The sequence below is a fragment of the Pleurodeles waltl genome, chromosome 5, assembly GCF_031143425.1.
Source record: "Pleurodeles waltl isolate 20211129_DDA chromosome 5, aPleWal1.hap1.20221129, whole genome shotgun sequence".
NCBI lineage: Eukaryota > Metazoa > Chordata > Amphibia > Caudata > Salamandridae > Pleurodeles > Pleurodeles waltl.
In genome coordinates this window covers 364,034,472-364,057,424 of record NC_090444.1, presented here as the reverse complement: position 1 = coordinate 364,057,424, position 22,953 = coordinate 364,034,472, and the positions used below count along the sequence as shown (strand labels likewise).

General features: G+C 44.2%; 1 protein-coding gene across 1 annotated transcript in view; it reads left to right on the top strand.

Annotated features, from left to right (window-relative positions):
• Positions 1-22,953, top strand: part of SPTLC3 (serine palmitoyltransferase long chain base subunit 3) — a 437,878-nt gene that overhangs the window by 389,005 nt on the left and 25,920 nt on the right. Inside the window, exon 11 of the mRNA XM_069234110.1 lies at positions 19,040-19,169. Coding sequence (XP_069090211.1) covers positions 19,040-19,169 — 130 coding nt within the window. The remainder of the gene's footprint in view (positions 1-19,039; positions 19,170-22,953) is intronic.

Sequence of the window (22,953 nt, the reverse complement as noted above, 5' to 3'; positions counted from 1 at the left end):
TGATAATTTTGTTTTTTTCAAACAAATTGGAAAAAAAGGGCTGCAGAAGGCAGCTCGTGGTTTTTTCCCTGAAAATGGCATCAACAAAGGGTTTGCAGTGGCAAGATCACCATATTCCCAGCTTTCATGAACAGGCAGACTTGAATTGGAAAACCCGATTTTTAAATACAATTTTGACATTTTACAGGGACATTCCCCATTTTTACTATTTTTTGTGCTTTCAGCCTCCTTCCAGTTAGTGACCAAAATGGGTGAGAAACCAATGCTGGATCCTCAGCTAAACATTTCTGAAAAGTAGACAAAATTCTGAATTCAGCAAGGGGTCATTTGTGTAGATCCTACAAGTGTTTCCTACAGAAAATAACAGCTGAAATAAAAAAATATTGAAATTGAGGTGAAAAAAACAGCAATTTTTCTCCACGTTTTACTCTCTAAATTTTTCCTGCGATGTCAAATTTTTTAAAGCAATATACCGTTACGTCAGCTGGACTCTTCTGGTTGCGGGGATATATAGGGCTTGCAGGTTCATCAAGAACTCTAGGTACCCAGAGCCAATAAATGAGCTGCACCTTGCAATGGGTTTTTATTCTATACCGGGTATACAGCAATTCATTTGCTGAAATATAAAAAGTGAAAAATAGGTATCAAGAAAACCTTTGTATTTCCAAAATGGCCATAAGATAAGGTGTTGAGAAGCAGTGGTTATCTGCACATCTCTGAATTCGGGGGTGCCCGTACTAGCATGTGAATTACAGGGCATTTCTCAAATAGACGTCTTTTTTACACACTGCCTTACATTTGGAAGGAAAAAATGTAGAGAAAGACAAGGGGCAATAACACTTGTTTTGCTATTCTGTGTTTCCCCCAAGTCTCCCGATAAAAATGGTACCTCACTTGTGTGGGTAGGCCTAGCGCCCACAAAAGGAAATGTCTCAAAACACAACGTGGACACATCACATTTTTTCACAGAAAACAGAGGTGTTTTTTGCAAAGTGCCTACCTGTGGATTTTGGCCTCTAGCTCAGCCTGCCCAAGGGGGGGCAAAAATGCCTTAAAATATATTTGCCAACCAACCCCCTCCGGGGAGCGACCCTTGCCCACGGGGTCACTCACCCGCGTGACATTGGCGCAAAAAAAAAAGATCCCAGTTGCCTAGTGGTTTCTGCCCCCCGGGGGGGCAGAAATGGCCTAAAATAAATTTGCCCCCCAGGGGAACGACCCTTGCCTAAGGGATCGCTCCTCTTGTGTGAAATTCACCGGAAAAAAAAAAAAAAAACCTCCCTGGTGTCTAGTGGTTTCTGTCCCCCTTGGGGGCAGATTGGCCTCATAAAAATAGGCCAATCTGCCCCCAAGGGGGACAGAAATGGTCTAAATATAATTTGCCCCCTAGGGGAGCGACCCTTGCCTAAGGGGTCGCTCCCCACCTCTTAAAAAAAAAAAAAAAAAAAAGAATGATCCCTTGTGCCTAGAGGTTTCTGCCCCTCCCCCCCCAGGGCAGATCGGCCTACTAACAATAGGCCTACGGGGTCACTCCCCCGCGTGACATTAGCGCCAAAAAAAAAAGATCCCAGGTGCCTAGTGGTTTCTGCCCCCCAGGGGGGCAGAAATGGCCTAAAATAAATTTGCCCCCCAGGGGAACGACCCTTGCCTAAGGGATAGCTCCTCTTGTGTGAAATTCACGAAAAAAAAAAAAAAACTCCCTGGTGTCTAGTGGTTTCTGTCCCCCTTGGGGGCAGATTGGCCTCATAAAAATAGGCAAATCTGCCCCCAAGGGGGACAGAAATGGCCTAAATATAATTTGCCCCCCTAGGGGAGCGACCCTTGCCTAAGGGGTCGCTCCCCACCTCTTAAAAAAAAAAAAAAAAAATTATCCCTTGTGCCTAGAGGTTTCTGCCTCTTCCCCCCCACCCCCCCCCCCTCCCCCAAAAGGGCAGATCGGCCTACTAACAATAGGCCTACGGGGTCGCTCCCCCTGCGTGACATTGGCACAAAAAAAAAAAAAGATCCCCGGTGCCTAGTTGTTTCTGCGCCCCTAAAATTTTCTGACCTAAAATCGGCCGATCTGCCCCAGAGGGGGGCAGAAATGGTCTAAATACAATTTGCCCCCCTCAGCGATCACGTGCTGGCGTCACAGTGGGGGAAGGTGGGGGGGTCGGGGTGGAAGGGGAAGGGCTTCCCCTTCCATCCCTGCCTTGGGCACTCTGCCTCAGGACGTAACCATTACATCCTGGGCACAGAAGGGGATAAGGAAAGGAAAATGATAAAAGAGAATGATCTGTCCAAACTAAAGGCAGAGGGGATAGAGTGGTAAGGTCAGAGATATTACTAAATATAAGGTCTGAAGTAAGGCCCTTAAGGTGGGTAGGTCCAATTACATGTTTAGTTAGATAAAGTGCAGTGAGAGAGGCTAATAATGATTTAGTCGAAGGACAGTCTGCCTTATCAAAGTGAATATTAAAATCACAGAGAATGGTTGAGTTGAGGGATTTACAGATAAGACTAGCTGCAACATCGGGTAAAACTTCTATGAATCTCGCACCGGGGCACGGAGGCCGATAGAGAAGAATTCCAGAGAAAGTAAAAGTGGGTGACAGATATAAAGAAAAAGCCATACTTTCACAATCTGGAATGTCAAAGAGTGATGTGACACACTTGATGGTGCTTTTATGAATAATGGCTATGCCGCCACCTCTCGTGAGTTGTCTATCTATATGTGCTATGGAATAGGTAGGAGGCAGAGAATTAAAAATATCCACTGAGGAATCTTCACCCAACCAGGTTTCCGTAAGAAACAGGGCATCCGGTAGAAGGTATTCCAAGAGAGTGTAATTATGTAGGGAATGAGCAAGTAGGGAGCGGCAGTTGAGTAGCAACATTCTGCATAATAGGTGAGGGGGAGTATCAGATGATAAAACTGCAGTGGGGATCCAAGAGCAGCTAGGACAAGGGGAGACAGAAAGGGACCCAGAAGTACTTCGAGGAGTCGGACATGGCCCAGTACTTCTGAGTGCCAGTAGCTGCGGAGAGGAGTAGGCCAATTTTTTGGTAGTGGGAGAAGCAGCATCTCTGGGCACTTCAGGGCGCGGACGGGCGCAGATGGGCTTGGCTTTGGCGCGCCAGCGGCACATCCGCTGTGCGGCCGGCGGCCGGCCGGCATTAAATACACCTCACGGGATGCCTGGCTGGCTGAAAGGGTCTGAGCAACTAGGCCGCCAGCAAAAAATGGCAGACTAAAATGGCCCAACACAAGAAGGAGAGAAGGGAGTAGCCGGAAGCCTCTAAACACGGGCTCCGGCGCTCCGAATACAGAATAGAAATACAAATAAAAATGCCCCCAATTTTAAAACAAGTAAAACGCTAAATGAATCGCAAAAAAGCGCTACATAATATTGCACAAAAAGGCTAAAATCAAAGATGACAGATTGCCAATCAAATGTGAAATAGTAAAAGGCTCACAGGAAAGTCGCTATGAGAGGGTATTGAGTCTGGAGTTGGAAAGCAGGTGCCTTTTGATTCACCGTTTGATGCCATAGTGGGATGCAATTTACTTTCATACTTTCATGTAGTGTTTCTTTAGACAGAGAGGCTTCTTTTACTTGCCTTTTCTCTTTCATTTTCTCCTTTTCGGTTTCCTTTGATGCCCCATTAGCCATACCGATAATAGTAGAAAACAGAGGCTATGCAGGTTTATCTTTAAGCTGCTGAACACTAAGCGGTGCGGTGAGGGAGAGGATAATGGGTGCTACCGGACAGACCAAGGTCATCTGAGAATCACAAATCTGGTTACTCAGCACAGTAATGAAGGGTTTAGATAGGGGATCAATGATCTGAGTTGGTAGCTATATGGCTGATTCTTGATCTTGATCTTAATCCTCTAATGGGCTGGACGCCAAAAATGCTGGGAGGGTAGGGAGTATTGGGTGGGTAACTAGCAAATCCTGCGCCCCTCTTGAGGATCCCCCTAGATCCTGCGGGCCTGAGCCATGCCTTTGCCTTCTAACTGCAGGCGTCATAGATTTAGATTTGGATCTTTTAGGAAATTTTCCAGCTATCCGTGTCTGGGACCCGCGCCATGCGCTTCATTATGGGGTGAACAGATGTGACAAACACTTGCTGAGCTTGCAAAAACTAGAAGACTTATGGAGGATGCTGCTATCAAGCAAGTCACTGGAAGGAAGCCAAGGGGGCAGCAAGCCTCATCCGGTTATTTGATGCTATGTGGCTGGCTGCAGCTCGGGGATGAAGTGAGTACTTCTCTTTAATTTTTGCAAGGGGGGGAGAGCATTACATATATAATGTTGATTTGAAGTATCTTCAACCTCGTATTAATTCCAGAGCTGCTTTTCCTGACTGATATAATCAATAGGAAAGCAGAAAAGAAAACAAAGAAAGAAGAACATGCTCCACCTTCCAATGGAGAAACCTTCTATTGCGGATCGCCATATTAGTGTTAGTGTTTTTGCCAGTACAGGCCCTCCCCTGGAGGAAATCACTTGATTCAGGTAAGCAAAAGCGAAGGAGAGAAGCATGTCAGCATGGGGGGGATTTCACTTTTATTGCCCGATGTGGCGCTGCCCTGCTGGTATGATGTGGCTCTGTCAGAGCCGGCCTGCCACCTGTTGCTTATCTCAGCATAAGAGCCGCACCCCTCCAGGTTAGTGCGTCTGCCAAGGCATACGGCTGTCCTCGCTCCCAGCAGTGCACCGGCCACAGTCTATTACCTCTCCTCGCCTGCTTCTCGCCTTGCCTGTACTGTGCCAGAGTGAGCACGTTCAGCTGCCGTCCTGTCCGCTGTCATGTCCTCACGCCGGCCGCAGTCTTAGGACTCCTCCTCACCTGTCCCTTGCTTGCATCTCGACACACCAAACCTCCATCATGTTTTCAGTGCCGATGCAATCAGCCAACCATCTTGCCGCTTCGTGGGGATCTCAGTCAAGGAGCATGACTGGAGCTTCACGTCTACAATTTTCAAGAAGGAGCTAGCCCATGTCCCTCAGGTCTTGCCTCAGAGAAGTATAATTAATGCAGAAAGCAGTGAAAACCTTGAAATTTACGTTGCCCTCTGCAGAGGCGAAAGTGTAGTGTTTTGACAGCTCTTGCAACCCTCTTCCTCTTGTATGGTGCATTTGCTTCTGTTCAATGTCATTGTTTCATTGAATAAATTGTGTTTGGATCTGGCAGCCCACAGATAGATTGCCAGACATTATAGACCCTATCCTATTTCACATTTTTGTTGTCTTCTCATCCTTCACTAGAACACATTGGTGTCCAAATGTCCTTCTTGAAGAACACAAATGCATTTTCCTTGTTGCCTCTAATTGGGGATTTGCAAAAATGTGACTCAGTGGGTAGAAAAATAGTTGTTTCTTGCAGCCTGTACCTCCACACTGCTAATTCCACCTGACTCAATATGTTCATACCTTGTGAGACTCAGTGAAAGTTAAAGTAATATGCTTGCTAAACCACATGAAAAGCCATCTACTTACATTGTCAATGACAGCTTGAATTCAGTCAAACCGATATTGAACTAGTGTCACCTTTGCTCAAAAAATCAAATAAGTCAAAGAACACACTTTCTGCTTCAGCTCACTTGGATGCATTCCTCTGAATTTGTGATGCCCAAGTCACTCATGGACATTACACTTCAATAAGTAGCTGTTTGGAGAGAAATCTGACTGCTCCCTGGAGAACGTTTAAAAGAGTAGATTTACAGCTCATGCATTGAGCCTAGGCTCCCCAGCGCATCAGTCACAGCAGCAGTATTGGAAGCCTTGTAGATACTTAAGGGCGGTACAGTCCCAGCAGAAATAACCTACTCATCTTGTCCAGACAAGCCAGTGGCTACAGCACTCTGGGTGGATTTAAGAAATGAAACCAACTGCAGCATAGGCAGTCTCAACTATCCTCTGCCGGCTCTGCTGCCTAAGCCCTACTCTGACTTTCTCATTCACGTCATTATTTTCTGGTGTAGCTGAGGTTCTCCCGTTTTTCCACAACTAAGAGGCAACCTCAGTGGATCACTTGGCTCTCCAGGTAATCCACAAGGACTATGCTTTACCCTTCCTGTCCCTTCTTTCAGAGTGCCATCCTTCCAGTAGGACATGCTATGTGTGCCACACCTTTTTTTTTAGATGTGAAGTCTTTTCCCTGTTGAACAAAGGAGCCATAGAGGTTCTCTCTTCTAAAAGAAGAGGGCACAGGATTCTATTCTGTTCACTGTGTGGCCCCAAAGAATGAGGGAGGTCTGAGACCCATTCTGGGTGCTCCCTTCTGACCTTGATCATTTCACAGGATAAGTTCGAAATACTGCCCCTGAGCCAAGTTCTAATGACCATGAGTGAGGGAGGTAGATTGGCATCCCAGATTCTTCCGGACGTCTATTTCTATCTTTCAATTCTTCCTGCCCACAGACATTAACTGTGATTCACAGGGGGATCACGGCACCAGCAGTTCATGGTTCTACTGTTTGAAGTGTGGCAATAGTGGTGGCTTCATTGTGATGATCAGGAGTCCATGAAGTTCTGTACTTGAACCACTGACTGGTGAAAAAGGAGTGCCCAGTGCTGGTTAGGAATGGCCTTAGTGGATGATGACTTGCTTCCACAACTTGGGCTCTACTATCAGTATCTAAAATGTCCTTTTCTCTCCCATTCAGAGTTAATCTTCATAGAGGCAGTACTAGACCCAACCCACACGTAGTCCCTTTTTCCTCCAAAGAGGATTGTAGGTATTCAAGAGATGATTGGAAGGTTTCTGACTCTTGCCCTAATCCTGGTTCTGCAAGTCATTTGTCTCCATGGCCTCGGCCTCCTCCATCCTGTTGGTGCCACATGCTAGATGACAGCCTTCAGCCTCATGACTCCGATGTAGATCTTCTGCTCTGCTTATCCAAATATGGCAAAGATGTTGTCCCTTCCAGGTTCACATGACAACTGCTGGGAGTAAGATCTCTCAAAAGATCTTTCTACAGAAAAGTGTCATAGGAAAAGTTTTCTTCTTCCCTGAGAAAACGTTCCTGGGAGCATTTGTAGTCTTAATGCTAGTCCCTCACACAAACCTCCTCCTTGTCGTCATCGAAGTTCCTGGCATTGAAAAATATTAAATGTTTTTTCATGTCTATCAGACCCGGTGCCTAAGTAATTGACATCATGGTGTGTGGGCTTTGGTCAATGATGGAGCAGCGCTTGCAAATAAATGTGCTTGAGTTGCTAGGGTATGTTTTAAAATGAAGGGATTTCTTCCTTCCATTGCAGGGAGCACAATTCCGATTTACTATACCACCATCAACCAACATATATATGCAGGCAGGTTAGCTTTGGGATAGTGGACCCTATATTGGGAGGCAGTTCATCTGTGGAAGAAAGCTCAGTGATGGGGATTCATCCTGGTAGCAGCTCACCTGTCAAGGTCGCTGAGCATGAGGGAAAATGCTCTGTTGCCTCTCCCGAAAGCACTACAAAAGGGAATTATGCCCCAAAGCTTTTGTGAATCTTCTAGGGATAGTTCATAAAGTAAGTATTTTGCAGGAAGATTATGTACAGATAAGGAATATGGTTACCACAAGTAAGTAATTTTCCATATGGTACCTCTGCTGTTGGCATTGAGGTAGTTAGGGCGGTACCATAGCTAGCACTTCCAGCCGTGGCTGCTGTGCAAACTGATGTCCAATCTAGTTGCCTGCATGCACTGCAAAAACTGTGCAATTTTATCTTTTGATACATGAAGGTAACTTACCCAATGATATGGTTAAAATGCATATTGCAGTTATTGTATTTGGTTTTGTTGCTTTCTCTCACAGCCTGTTTGTGTCAGGGTTTTATTTTTTACTCGTGTTTGTTGGTGCTTGGGACAGACACCTAATTCTTAATACAGGCACATATTTATGACAGTCCCCCACATATTTATGCAAATCCAACACATCTTTATGACAATCTACTATTTGGCAGTGCAGTCTGTTTATTTTTAGCTCTTTGAAAAATTAACATCAGCACCTTCAGACTAATCTTACAGTTTCTGGTGACCTGAAATAGTGTAGATTGTCAAATTTGTAGTAGTATGATGGTTAGTAGGCAACGTCAGGACTGGCACTGGGCAGCGCGGACAAAGACAATGGGTTAGGCAAGCTGCAGTATGCTCTTGAGAAATATCTTGGACCAACACATTTATTTTCTTTATAAATTAAGTACTGGACTGTTCAGTTGGTGACCTGTATAAGAGGTTGGCCTTAGCCTTTGTTAGGTGTTCTGATAGCGGGTATTTGGACAGGTATATGTTTCCAATCATGCATTTAGAAAATAGAGACTTTTGAAGTTACCATCTGCTTAACCAGCAGCTACCGAATTGATATCACTGCTGGAGAAGAATACCATAAGGATCCAACACAGCCACATAAAACCGTTTATAGCTTATAGACCTACTCTGCGGTGGTGAAGAGACACTACGGCCCTCATTTTTTTACTTTGGCGCCCTCTTTCAAATACCACCAAAGCCGTGGATGACAGAAGACCGCCAGTTCTGGCGGTCTTCTGCCCACCATATTACGAGTACTGCTGGATTTCTGCAACATTATGGGCAGAAATCCAGCAGTAGTCGTGCTGGAGGGCAGAGGCGCATTGACGGTTCTACCACGGGCCCCGCCACGACAAAAGGACTTTGCCCACTATATTATGAGCAGTAATACGGCCTGGCAGTGTCCTGATGGTGGGGCGCTGCCGGCGATGGAAGCGCCCGTTCCCTGCCGGGCGGCCTCCTCGCCGGATAAAGTAAGTTGGGCATCCAACAGGGGAAATGGGTGGGATGGTGGGGGTGTTGTGTGTGAGTGGGTGTTTGTCTGCGTGTGTGTTTGTCTACTTGTGTGTGTGAGTGAGTGTTTGCATGTGTATATGCGAGTATGAATGTTGAAGTGAATGCATGTATGAGTGCTGAAGTGAATGCGTGTATGTCAGTGTTGTTGAATGAGTGTATGCGGGGTGTGTTGGGTCTGTGTGCATGTATGCTGGGGGGAGGGGGAGGACGCTGTACCTGGAGGGGGGGGGGGATGCTGTACCTGGAGGGGAGATGGGGGGGGGGCATTGTGCTTGCTGGAGGGTAGGTGTTGGGGGGGTTGTCTTCCAGTGACCGGGAAGAAATTACTAGCCTTTCCACCAGGGTTTTCGTGGCGGTGCTACCACCGTGGAAACCCTGGTGGAAAGCAGGATCAAAATACCATTGACGGTCTTCTATGGACCGCCTGGGTCGAAGAGGCTCATATCCAGCCTGGCGGGTCCAATGTGGCGGTCTTCACCACCAGTCAGTTGGCGGTGAAACCGTCACCGTGGCCTTGGTGGTCAGAAGACAGCCAGGGTCATAATGTGGGCCTACGTCAAGAAATGCAGATCCATCAACTTTGTGGATTTCGCTCTCCAGATTTGTCAGGACAGCTCAAAGCAGACTGATCAGCAACAGCTGAGCCAGTACATTAAACAAAATCAAAGCTTGTGGGCATGACATCTGTTTGCATCATCCTTGGCAGTTGAAGGTAGTAAATAAGGAGTTGCTAATGTGTTTATTACTCTCCACAGAAGCTGAAAAATGGTTGGTCTCGCTTTCATGATAGAAATGAGCAACAGTACACTGATGAATATGGTAAAGTGTAATAAGGTGGAGAGGCGTAAAAATAGTGATAGAGATCATAAGTTCAGGGTTCATCGAGGAACCAGGTAACTGGAGCTCAGCAGTGCCGCTGGCATGCAATGGTTGGGATTTCCAGTGGGTTAAAAAAAACTTTTTTATAGGGTTATGGGTTAGTGAAGTATCTCATGAGCTTTACGCAATAATAATAATAATAATAATACATGCCACAATACATTCAAGCTTTTCACAATTCTCTGGATGCCATTTTTCCAAAAACTGATCATCAAATCACAGTGTGCTCAGTATCCAGTGTGAAATGAAGAGATCACTAAGATCATGTGTTTGTAATTCATATCTGGCTTCAGTGTAGAAGTGACTACCGTGTTCAGCCTTCATGTCAACAGGGCAGACCAGGTAATCCACCTGCCTTCAGTTCAGGTGCCCAGATTACACTAGTCTGTAGGCTAGAGCTTGGAATATGCTCACCATAGAACCCTGATCTTCCTCTTTCTGAAAGAACTTTCCCAAACAGGTATTAAAGCATCGTTATGCTTACTTGATGGTCTCGCCTCAGAAGCCTAATGACTTAATACTGGCTCTGTGCTTCTGTGTCAGTCGGCCATCCTAGGAGGTAAGAACTGTGAATGCCACTACAATGGTAAAGGATAATCCTCTGACCATTTTCCTGTTGCGTTACGCATGCACCATTTCTGTTCACGAGACATGACCATGTTACTGCCTTAACTTTATGTGCCTATTTTGATATTTCATTCAAGATGTAGTCCTATTTTATAATGTCAGTAAGAACATAAGTGGTGTTTGCAGGTGTACTGGCGATGTATGTCCAGCTCATCTGTGCCCATTAGGGATATTTAGCATATTAGAAGTATTTTTTTGTTATTTAAGAGTACGTTTTTCGGCAACTTACTGCTGAGCTACTACTGAGGTAATTGATGTCGATATTCATGGTTTCATAGAGGTCATCTGTAATGTCATTTGTAACGTTTTACTCATTATTCATGAGAAATTTACTGGGGGTGTGTGGATGATATGTTATTTATTTATTTATTTTGTGCTCCAATCCCGAATTCATTTTCAAGTGTTTATTTAAATTACATTTGTTTATTCTTTGTCAAAAAGGTTTGTCTTTTATCTTTGTGGCATATAAAATAAAGTGTTACACATAATGCAGACTACTAAAAAAAATGAAATTATGAAAATGGTATTGCCTTTTATGTGAAATATAAATATGTATGTAAAAAAAGAAACCCATATTAGGGAAGAGATGCTCTAACCGAAAGGATATTACTTAAATGTCCCTACATTTCTTGAATTCTATAACTGGAACTTATATTTTCTAAAAGAGTAAAGAACCTAAATTATAAATTATGATTTTATACATTTTCTGAATTCCTGAAAGTTTTAGGACGAAAACCTAGTCTACTTAAGGGAGCAGAAGGCCACTGCTAGGAAGTCTGCTGTTGAGATATAAGAAGGGGTAACACTGAAAGTTCTTGTCAGACAGGAACTGAAAGCAGAAGTCTTCCAAGGCGATGTTTTGATTTTTTTCGTCATCTTTACCTGAAGATTAAGTGCTCACCTTCCATAGAACAATGATGAGGCTTTCTCCTTCCCTCTGCCAGTACAGTCCTGTTTGAGTAGTTAAGTTCCTCTCTGCAGCTCTTTAAAAAGGTGTTATCTCAAGTTCTGTAGTAGACCACACTGCCTTCAAGCACACAGACACTATCTTACCTTCAAAACTGCAGCCAAAGCGCCCCCTTTAGGCATCCCTCGTAGTTTCAGCCATATGACCATCCTTGAAACTCCTGCGACTTTTAGTGATAACTTCGGGTCCCAGTCTCAAATATGATTTTCTTTAATGCATTTAAGAAAATGGCTCCCATGCTCTCTGATGAGGATTCTTAGACCGGTTTCTCAAGGCTGATGACCTTTGGAATTTTTTCTCTTTTTATTAAGACCATAGAATATCCTGACACAGACTATCAGAGATGGAGCCATTCCTGCCACTCAGCAGTGTGGATTCAGCATTGCTTTCTGAGCCATCGTATGATGTTTCTGACATTTCCAGAGTAATCAAAAAACTAACAGATGCGTTGTACATTTATTTGTGACTACTGCATCTAAATTGGAGAGGAAGACTGAGATTTTGATGCCAATAGAACAGAGAACTGTGTCCACTCTGCCTTTGGATGAGACTTGCAGAATATGTGGTAGCAGTTTGGGAAACGGTCTCTTCTGCTGCTGTCAGCATCGGCTTATAAGCTAGTTACCGGACAACCGGGCTTAGCCTACACCATAAAGCATGGTTGTATTAATTTACTCATATGAAGTTAAGCCTAACATCATACCTAAACTTCCTCCTGACAGAGACTCCAAGCAGCTGGATTCTCTGGAATGCAAAGCATTTACTTTTTGTGGAGTTGCAACAATGCTAGTTTGTTCTGCATTAAACCCACGTGCTATGGTTACATCTTCTTCCTTACCACACGTAGTGGGATTTTGGTTAGTTGGCCTCAGAAGGGAGCAATGTTTAGAAGCACTTGCTTTGTCCAAGGATGAATATACTTGATGATGTTGCTCATTCTACGGGCTCAGCAGTAGTCCTATAAAAGCATGCCTGGGTGTGTTCCCTTAGCTTTCGTGGTATGTGCTTAGTAAATAAATGCAAGTATTATTTGATGCTCAGTGTCATTTTAGGCACAAGGACAAGTACCGCAAAGTTTATTCCGAGTTCAGCAGTAGGCTGGATTCAAATCTTTTCCCATTCTGCACTTTTTCAACAAATTCAGAGGTTCAGGTTTGACCGACCATATTTTCAGCAATAATAACTATCTACACAGCCTCCATATTTTCAGTGTTCAATAAGCAGGTCCAAAAGGTATATGGTGAACTCGGTCTGATCTTTTTTTAAACCATTCAGTAAGTTTCTCTGCCCTTTCCTTCCCTAGCCAATGACAAGTAGAGATGATGACTAACTTCTTGTGATAGTGATAAGAAAGCTCTTCATAGCAGAGGATCAATGTTAGAAATGGGGTGTCTACTTGGCTGGGATTTGCACCTAAGCCATCTAAGTCAGCTGAGCGCTAGCATAGCTCAGGCCATAGGAAAACACAAGCCCTTTTTCTTGTGGTAATATGAACACAAAGCACCTGGGCCCTGGAGAGCAACCAGCCAGTGCTAAGTCCTCCTCCCTCATATTCCCAAGGTGGGTCAACACTGGTTGTGCTGGCAACTTCCTTTGGCAAGGCTGTGTACTTTCACCACTCCATGCTCCCAGTCCTGACGGGAGCACCAGTACCTGAGTGCTTCTTAGCACACACCAGGGATTTGACAGGAGTAGATTTCAGAAATTAGGTTACTGGCCTTACGAGGCCCACAGTCAGTCTTAGGTGGTTCTAGTGAAATTTTTGGTCCTTGAAAGGTCAGAGAACAGGGAGGGGGCATGAGCCAGCAAGCCCCCGTAGAGCACTGGGGGCACAAGAGCAGAGGGCGCCAGCAGGCAGATCAGCCAGGGTTCCTTTGGCAAAGTGGCAGCTCTTCTCTCAACCCAGCAGGCAGCAGGTCAGCACTCAAATCAAGCATGTCCAGTGGTGGTTCCTCCTGGCAGTACAGCAGTCCTTTTGGTGCAGTATATAGAGCCAGTAGTGACTGGTTACAAGTCCACGCAGTGTCCAGAAAGGTTGGGGCAGAGACCCTTTACTTATACACAAAAATGTCTTTGTTCAGGGAGTGACTTCAAAAAGACCCTTTCAAGTGTAACACAACCCCTTTCAGTCGAGCCTGGCTTCAGACATCAGAAGGGGGTAAATCAGCCCATTGGGTGAGGGCAGGACACAGCCTATTGACATGTAAGGTGTGAATGACCCTCCCTTTCCCCAGCCTAGGATGACTATCAGTATGCAGATGCTTCTTCTGTCACATCCACCCCCTCCTGCGTTGTGGCTGTCTGGAAAGTATGCACCAAATGTAGCTGTTCTAGAAGTCGATTGTAGGTAGGCTGCAAAGAACTAGAATCATAAGCAGAGAGAAATGTCCACTTTCTAAAAAGTGACATTTCTAAATTAGTAATGTAAAAGCTATCTACACCAGTAAGCAGGATTCCTCACTACCATTCCAAACATACTATCCATGCCAATGCTACTCCTCTCAGATCAGAAATTACCACCTAACTTTAGATAAGGGAATTCTCAATGCTGTCCTAAGAGAGGAGCAGCCCTCACTGTAGTGAAAAACGAGATAGGCTGTTTGTCCCTGTTAGGACATATAAAACTTAAGTATATGCCCTACCGTTTACATACACAGCACCTTGCCCGTAGGGCTATGTAGGGCCTACTTTAGGGGTGGCTTAGGTATAGTAAAAAGGGAGTTTAGGCCTTGGCAAGTACTTTTAAATGTCAAGTCAGTGTAGCAGTAAACTGAACATGCAGGTACTGCAATGGCAGGACTGATACAAGTTTGAAAGGCTACTTCTGTGGGTGGCACAATCAGCACTGCTGGCCCACTAGTAGCATTTATTTTACAGGCCCTGGGTATATGGGCTACCACTTTACAAGGGACTTAGAGTTACTGCAATATGCCAAACAGATGTAAGCCAATCACACCAAGTTTTTAGGGGAGAGAGTACATGCACTTTAGCACTGATAAGCCATGATAAGGTGCCTTGAGTCTTTAAGCTAACAAAAAGAGTGTCAGAAAAATTGTAGGAAAAAGGTAAAAAGCTTTGATAACCCTGCAGAAGGTGCCATTTCCAACAGTCATGTTTGGGTACTCCCTCACATTCCTGAACTTCTTTCTGTTTCGGTCCACCTCCCACATGCTGCCACTGAGCTATTTCTGCTGTTGAAAAGATCAGTCAAGAAACTGTTGGTAACCACTGTGGGAAAGGATGGTAGACCACCTATTTCCTGGTACAAAGAAGGGAGGGGTTGATAGATGTTAGTTACGAACTTATTCTTGAAGAAGTTCAGATTGTCAATTACTATGATGCTGCAGTTATTGGATATAAACTAGTGGTTAGTGTCTATGAATCCCCAGGACACCTACTTGTATTGTTGCTTCTGGAGGTGCTGCACAATGTTCCTCCACTTTGTAGTTGGAGTCCAGTACCAGTTTGCAGTTATACCTATTGGCCTTACACCACAAATTGTTACCAAAGGACCTTTGTGTCATTACTGCAGAGGAGATTAGGCATACAGTCATTCTTCTGCCTAGATGTGCATCTGGTGAAGCAACGGATCCCATCACCATAGAAAGGTGCCTTTAAGACATGTGCATCCTTTGATTCTCACTGAACATGGGCACATTCTTTTGGGTTTTTGTCCCCGTTACTTCCATTTCATTGGGACATTTTTGTGCACAATAAGTTGGACATTTCATCCAGAATTAAGGCGGGGAGAGGGGGTTTTGTGGTGCGGGTTGGGGGGGCAGGGGCTAGTTGGCAGTGTCAAAAAGGTAGAATTAATTTGTAGATTCCAAATTTATTTCCTGTGTCCCACCTTTCTGCTAGGACTTTTTTATGCACTTGAGTCTTTTGTGCATCCTGTATTTTCCTGGTATTTTAATAGGCCAGATTCTCAATGAGGGCCCATAAGTGGTAACTATGGTCCCAATAGAACCAACTAACAAGGAACCAGTTCTTGGGAGACTTTTTGGTCCTGGTGTTTGATTTCCAAAAGTTTGACATCAGATTTTCTGTAGAGGGCTTAGAGAGAATGGTCTGAGAGGGGAGCTCGGCAGGTCTTTGTGGTTTTCTAGTAGAGAGTCCTGTTGACTGATGCCTTCTTAGAGGAAGCTCACCTGAATGATTTGTCTATAAAGGGGCATGTGTGGTGCTTCCAAAAACTCAAAGCTTATCAGCCAGCTTCAGTTTACAATTATTCACATGGTGCATCTTTTTCGCCTGATGCATCCCTTTCCTAACTTATTTGGGGCTTGAGCGTAATAATTGTCTGATGTAGTACTGCTGCCTATGTAGTATATCTACAAAGTGGCCAGAGTAGGTTTAAGTCATGCATGCTCGGAGGCTCTGGATACCTCTTTTGCACACTGGATCAATAAGTGTCTCTCTTAGCTTTCCTTCTTATGAATTAAAGACCAAAGAAAGGCAAATTACCAAAGCTGGTGAGGCTTAGCCCGACATGGGTGTGATCCAAGACGTTATTCAAATACCTTTGCCTGCGGAGGACTTTGCAAATCTAGCTTTTCACTCTCAGCAACATCTACAAATGCAGGAGTTTCCTCTTCTGTGGTCAAAGGGAGATGGCTTTGCTGAACTGCAGTTGCACTACACATTCCCTCCCACTCCTGGCTGTCCTTGTGTTTCAGATGATGAGTTGCCACAAGTCTGACCTCAGTGATCCATACCAGGTTCCTGTGTAATGTTATATACCTCCTGAACATCAGGGTGGGTCCTCTGGTGACTCCACCATTGAAAGTGGATCTTTCACTCGGCAGGAAGCCTTCAGGCATATTCTGAGAGTATAGGTTGATTTGGTTGTTGTTGTGTGAGACCATGATGAATAGTTACTTGTGTATCCAGAATATTTCTCATCAATGCAGCTTGTGCATATAATTGGAATAATTTTGCAGAACAGGAAGTTGCCGCCTTTTCTTCCCACCTCCCTAAGATCCTGAAATTTGTTGTCTCCCAGAATATGAAAGACCTCATTATTAATTTTGTAGAAAGTGTAATTAGTAATTAGATCACCATTTGTTGACGCTCCAGGTGCAACTTTACTTCTTTTCATTTCTTTAAGTAAGGACCAAATCTTAATTTTTTTCAAAGCACAGAAAGGAATCCATCTCAGTGAATACTTGGAATTCTGCCTCTTCATCCACATAAGACAGAGGAGCTCCTTCATAAGTTGTTCTCTTGAGGTCATTCTGGATTTACAATTTGTATTCTAGTAGTCGTTTTAGGCCTCAGCAGTGAAAAACAGGTTCTAGCAAACATCTCTGGTGTTCATCATGCCGTGTTGGGTGAAAATGAATACTGTACTGTTATGTAAAGGTTTATTGAAACCTGTTGCTGCATCGCAGCTCTTTGTTGCCTTTTCTCTTGAATTGTGGGGACATACCTTGAAATCTGATCTGGAGAAAGATCTGTCTGTCTTGGAACACCGGAAAGTCTTGCCAGGCAGAAGGAGAAAGATGCAAGCCAGCCCTAAAAGACGATTAGACTGCTCTAGTGGACTAGAACAGCTTAGCTAGCTGGTGCTTTGGGTCCAGCCAACAGATTACTTGAGGGGAGCAAACTGGTGTGCTCCTAGCGTGGATCTGGTTACTATCTCCGAAGTCAAAGATTTCCTGCACTGCAAAGTGTGCTGTGCTGATCTCACCATTGATCCTGCTGTCATAGCTGTGGCACTTGCCCGAGTGAGCCCAAGTCATCTTTGCTGCTTGAGGAGGAACCAGTGACGCTGTGGCACTTACTCAAAGTGTGCCTTAATGGACTGATGTTGTGGCTAGTCCTGGCACTTGCATGCTGTGTGGACTACGCTGCTGGAAGTAAAGCTTCTACTTAAAGACACTTGTCAACATGTCCCAAGCAAAACGTGGCTGCCTGTGGCGCTGTCCCAGAAGCGTGCGCAATCAGACCAGACTCCACTGCCCCCACAGCCCTCCTAATTGCCAACCATAGACTGCACCTCGAGAAGGACTGCATCAGCGCCTCAACCCAGGAAGTCCAGAGTCCAGAGCTACTGAACCACAGCCCAATCAAGAGAAGGTAGGCTACCCAGCTGTCAACACTGTCCATACTGAAGGGGCCCTCTGTCTGAAGGCATCTGCCCACTACACCAGATCTCTTTTGTGGCCTGCGTCCTCCTGCCAGAAATGGAGTAGTTGCTTGGCCCAACTGGAATGGACTATCATGTCGTTGGTCTGTTGGGTGTTTTTGGAATGTTGTTCCTGGCACTAAACTCCCTGAGAAGGCTGTGATTGCTCTCCATCAGTACCACTGAGAGTGCTTCTTTTCTCTTTTTCATGGAATATGTATGCCTTCTTCTTTATTTGCTGAAATCTTCTTTCTTCCTTACCGTTTTCTCACTCTTCTTTCTTAGTTGCCGTCTTTTTTCTTTCTGATACTGTCTTCCGACTTCACTGACATCTTCTTTCTTGGTTGCCGTCTTCTATTTTCTTTCTTGGTTGCCGTCTTCTGTCTTTCCCTTATGCCATCTTCTGCCTTCGTTCATCACTTTCTTCTTTCCTTACTTTCTTATTTCCCACGTGCAGCCTTCTGTCTTCTTTCCCACATGCTGTGTTCTGTCTTATTTCTTTGTTGTCTTCTTTCCTGCATACCGTGTGCTGTTTTCTTTGTTCTTTACCTCATGCCGTCTTTTTTCTTCACTGTCTTCTTTACTGCATGCATCTTCTGTGTTTTTTCTTCGTTGTCTTCTTTACCGCATGGTGCCTTCTTTGTTCACTGTCTTCTTTCTTCTTTGCTGCATGCCCTCATGCCAACACAATAGGTTTTGCCTTTGTTTATTCTTTCTAACTGGATTACAGTTATTAGAAAAATGGTATAATAATGTTTGTTTTACATTCGATGAACCTTTAACGGTTTACCAAATGTAAAACAAACATTATAATACAATTTTTCTAATATTTTGGAATCCAGTTAGACAGAAAGAAAAAACAAAGGCGCAACTAATTGGCTTTGCCAATGCTTGCTATACCTTTGTTTGTGAACATTGTCTCATTCAACCCAGACCTATTGGTTTCGCCAGTGCTGATTTCCTGTTTACATATCTACCAATACCTGGTGTATTGGTCTGGCCATATATGAATGCAGATAGCTGGTCAGTTTGTACCAGTGTCTGCATGTGGACGTGTGCATGTATAAATGACATTTGCACGTGTATAGTGTTTCTCTGCACATGCACTGTACAGTGCCATATATGTATTTGAGCATTACTTTGAGTGAAGCCTCTTCCCCATTCTGTTCTTATTCGGGCATCTCGCTATCTTCTTTACCACTATACGTTGTCTGATAAAACTGGGGATAATCATTCTTTCGTTCTGGAAAGAATACCTTTTCCTTATACTGCGGCGACCTGGAGATGTTTGAAATACAGCCATACAAACGCATTTTATTTTTAGCCGTTCTCCCTGAAAATAGTTTGCCAGTGCCTGAAACCCTGGCGATGTTCAGTTTTATTACACATTTAATGTCGCACACGTGGAGTTGTTGGCATCAGACGCTAGGTTTCCCGCTAAGCATATACTGCAGCGGCAACAAAAATACCAACATGTTCCCTAGTTGTTCTGTCTCTTTTTAGAAACACCATTGAGCTATAGAAAAAAAGATTGCTTGATGCAGACTCTTGTTTTTATTATGGTCATTAGCTTTATTGTATTTATCTTTTTAATTTAAATCAGCATGTCGTTACGTTTTCTTTCTCCTTAGAGCTTTTGCCCGACATATGCTAGAGAAAAAAATTGGAGTTGTCGTGGTAGGGTTTCCAGCTACGCCAATTACTGAATCCAGGGCGCGATTTTGTGTGTCTGCTGCACACACACGACAGATGTTGGACACAGTAAGTACTATCAGATGTCAGCCTGCACTCCAGTGGCAGATGAGTAATACAGCTTTTGGATGAAGCTGAGCAAAAGTAAAATTGACAGAATTTGGTGTTTCATTACTTGAATTGCCATATGTATTATAAAGTACATTTTTACACCAGCGTACAACGTATTTTCCATGCTTAAAGGATGTGATGCTTTGGCAGGAACCTATATTCTGATTGCATATTTTCTCAATATTAAATTAGATTTTTGTTTGATGCTTAACGAATTTTGCTCCTTTCTGCTATGAAAGTGAACACACAATTAATGTATAATGATGAATGATCACAGATCCCACGGCCAATTTACACCCAGGAAGTGTATTTACACACTTGAGTGAGCCCATGACCTCTTGCATGGGGCTGAAAGTCTTGTTAGGCCTCATAGGTCGGGGTGTAGGGATGTCCTTATCTAGGAGTGCTCAGTGTTCAGATATCTGATGACATGACACTACTGAGCCTACTGCTTGATGACTAGTGTATAGACGGCGAGTATCAGGCGACCACACTTTGCTAGGTTTGATTCAGGTCGGATAGGAATGAGGCCACCTTACTTAGACCTAGCAAATTGTGGTGCTACGGTTTTCAGTTCAAGTGGAGTCTTCACAAGTACTTTTTAATGAGTGTTCCATCTGGTTAGCATCCCGCCTCTTTCTAAAGGGTGTTGCACTATGCTGTACAAGCACTATGAAAACGGACCCTAGTCAAGACTTACCTTTCACTCCCCCGATTAAGTGGAATATATTACCACCGTCTTCAAAACCACAGTATCATCTACAAAGTCCTCACAGGCAGCACCCTTTCCTGTGTGGCTAATGAGTCTACCACCTCTGTTGAATGTCAGCACACCCAAAACCAGGACAGCATCAGACTACAGATGAAGTGCAAAAAAAAGAAGAAAAAAAGACAACAGGCCTTCTCCAAGCATCAACCAAGGATCTGTAACCATTAAAACCAACCCATTCTGCTCTATTCTAGAACTGAAAACACAGTTCTTTAAATAACACTACATCATAAAAGTACTTCCATTCCCCGCACCCAGTTATCTCTCTTATCACCTTTTGATGGTGTCCTTTGCATTTGACCCTTGTTAGAAATGGGGTCTTTGGTTAGCAGTCATGTTACCCCCTGTCCAAGCAAGTACCCTCACTCTAGTCAGGGTAAGTCACACACAATCCAAATTATCTTGTGCCCACCCTCTGGTAGCTTGGCACTGAGCAGTCAGGCTTAACTTAGAAGGTAATGTGTAAAGTATTTGTGGAATAAATCATGCAATAACGCAGTATAAACACCACAAAAATACACCTCACAGGTTTAGAAAACTATAGGATATATATCTGAGTAGAATAAGGTCAAAACAATCAATATTTGGTAAGTACAAGTTGAGATATCACTTGGGTAATGAAAAACAGGCTTTAGTTCTTAAAAAGCAATAAGTGTCTCTTGCAAGCAGAAAGGACCTGGTTTGCATCTAAATTATCCGAAAGGGACCGCATAGGAGGAGATGCATAGAAAACTGGGAGGTGTGCATCTGTTTCTCCGGGGGCACACAAGATGCGTCAGTATTTTCCACGCAGCAAGGGCCTTGCGTTGATTTCTGACACGCGGACTTGGATCCTCTTCAGGTTGTGGGGTATTTGGGCACCCTGAGGACGATGCAGAGCAATCCTGGGTGTGCGGAACGAAGTTACAGGAGCCGCGTCGGTCTGGTAGGCAATGCGGGGAAATTTCTGTAGCACTGCAGGCGCTGCATCGATTTTTCTTGCAGGAAGTTGGACTGCGTTGTTCTGGCTTGGCTATGCATTGATCCATTTGGCAGTGCATCGAAGTTCCAGTCACAACGCTGGTGCTGTGGTGATCTCCACTCGGGCAGCCAGGCTGCAACGTTCCGGTTTGGCATGCAGAGATTTTCTCACCACGATGCATGCTGTGCGTCGATTCCGGCAGGCTGTGCGTCGATTTTTGCCGCACAAGGAGTGCTTTGCGGAGATGAAGTCTTTTTGGCCCTGAGACTTCAGTATACAGGAGGCAAGCTCAATCCTTGCCCTTGTAAAGCACTTCTTAGCAGAGCCAGAGGGCAGCAAGGCAGTAGTCCTTTTCGGCAAAGCAGTTGGTTGAGTCCTTCGGGCAGCCAGGCAGATTCTCTTAGCAGGTTGCAAGTTCTGGTTCAGAGTTCCTTTCCCAGTAGGTATTGTGTCAAAAAGTGTCTGAGATGGTAGGGTCAGAGACCCGCTTTAAATACCCAAACTTGCCTTTGGAGTGGGGGAGACTTCAAAGAGTGGCTTATAAGTGTACAAGGTCCCCTTCCAGTTCCATCCTGTCTGCCAGGGTCCCAGTAGTGGGTTTGGCAGTCTGTTGTGTGGGGGCAGGCCATTGTCCTTTGACATGTAAGTGTCAGGCCCTCCACCCTCCCAGCCCAGGAAGACCCATTCAGTATGCAGATGTGTGCAGGTGTGACTGAGCGTCCTGTGTTTGGGGTTGTCTGGGTGAAATGCACAAGGGAGCTGTCAACTAACCCAACCAGACGTGTATTGAAAGCACAGAAGGATTTAAGTGCAGAGAAATTCTCACATTCTAAAAGTGGCATTTCTAAAATAGTAATATTAAATCCAACTTCACCAGTCAGCAGGATTTTGGATTACCATTCTGGCCATACTAAATATGACCATGTTACTCCTTTCTGATTAGAATCTACCACTTAAACACTATATTAGTGTAGCCCGGTCATTAGCCTATGAAAGGAGCAGGCTTCCCAGCAGTGTAAAACGAATTTAGGAGTTTTACACTACCAGGACATATAAACTTCCCAGGTACATGTCCTGCCTTCTCCCTACACAGCACCCTGCCGTATGGGTTACCTAGGGCCTACCTTGGGGGTGAGTTATATGTAGAGAAAGGGGAGTTTAAGGTTTGGCAAGTACTTTTAAATGCCAAGTCAAATTGGCAGTGAAACTGAACACACAGGCCTTGCAATGGCAGGCCTGAGACATGGTTAAGGGGCTACTTATGTGGGTGGCACAATCAGTGTTGCAGGCCCACTAGTAGCATTTAATCTACAGGCCCAGGGCACATGTAGTGCACTTTTACTAGGGACTTATAAGCAAATTAAATAAGCCAGTTGGGTATGAGTCAATGTCACCATGTTTTAAGGGAGAGAGCATATGCACTTTAGCACTGGTTAGCAGTGGTAAAGTGTACAGAGTACTAAAACCAGCACAAACAGTGTCCAGAAAGTGGAGGGAGACAGGCAAAAAGTTAGGGGTGACCACCCTAAGGCTATGAGGTCTAACAACCCTCTATTTCAATACCCTCTATATCGTTGCCTTCCTGCCAGTGGTCTGCTATTCAAATATCACTTACAGGAATGCATTCATATTAGCTTTTTGAGATTCTGATTAATTTAATGTTAGAATGCTTTTAGGAGCTTGTGCACCTTTTATTTCATTGTATTTTTCCATTCACGCTTTGTATGAATATACTTTCAGGTTTTCTTCCTAAAAATAGAATTTCATTATGAAAACTTATCAATGGTCACAGATTCCTCTAAGACGTATGTTTCTTTGTTCCTTCAGTTGTGGATCAGGAGGAAGTATAGTAAATAGTAATCCAGTACCAAATAAGATGAGCGCGAGTGTGATGTTGGTGTGTGGTTGTATTGAAATGGTGATGTAGAATGTGAGAACAGGATGGTGCATGGGTTTAAAATTTTGCATGGCATGAAAATACCACATATGGAATATGTGGCATGCTTTCCTAT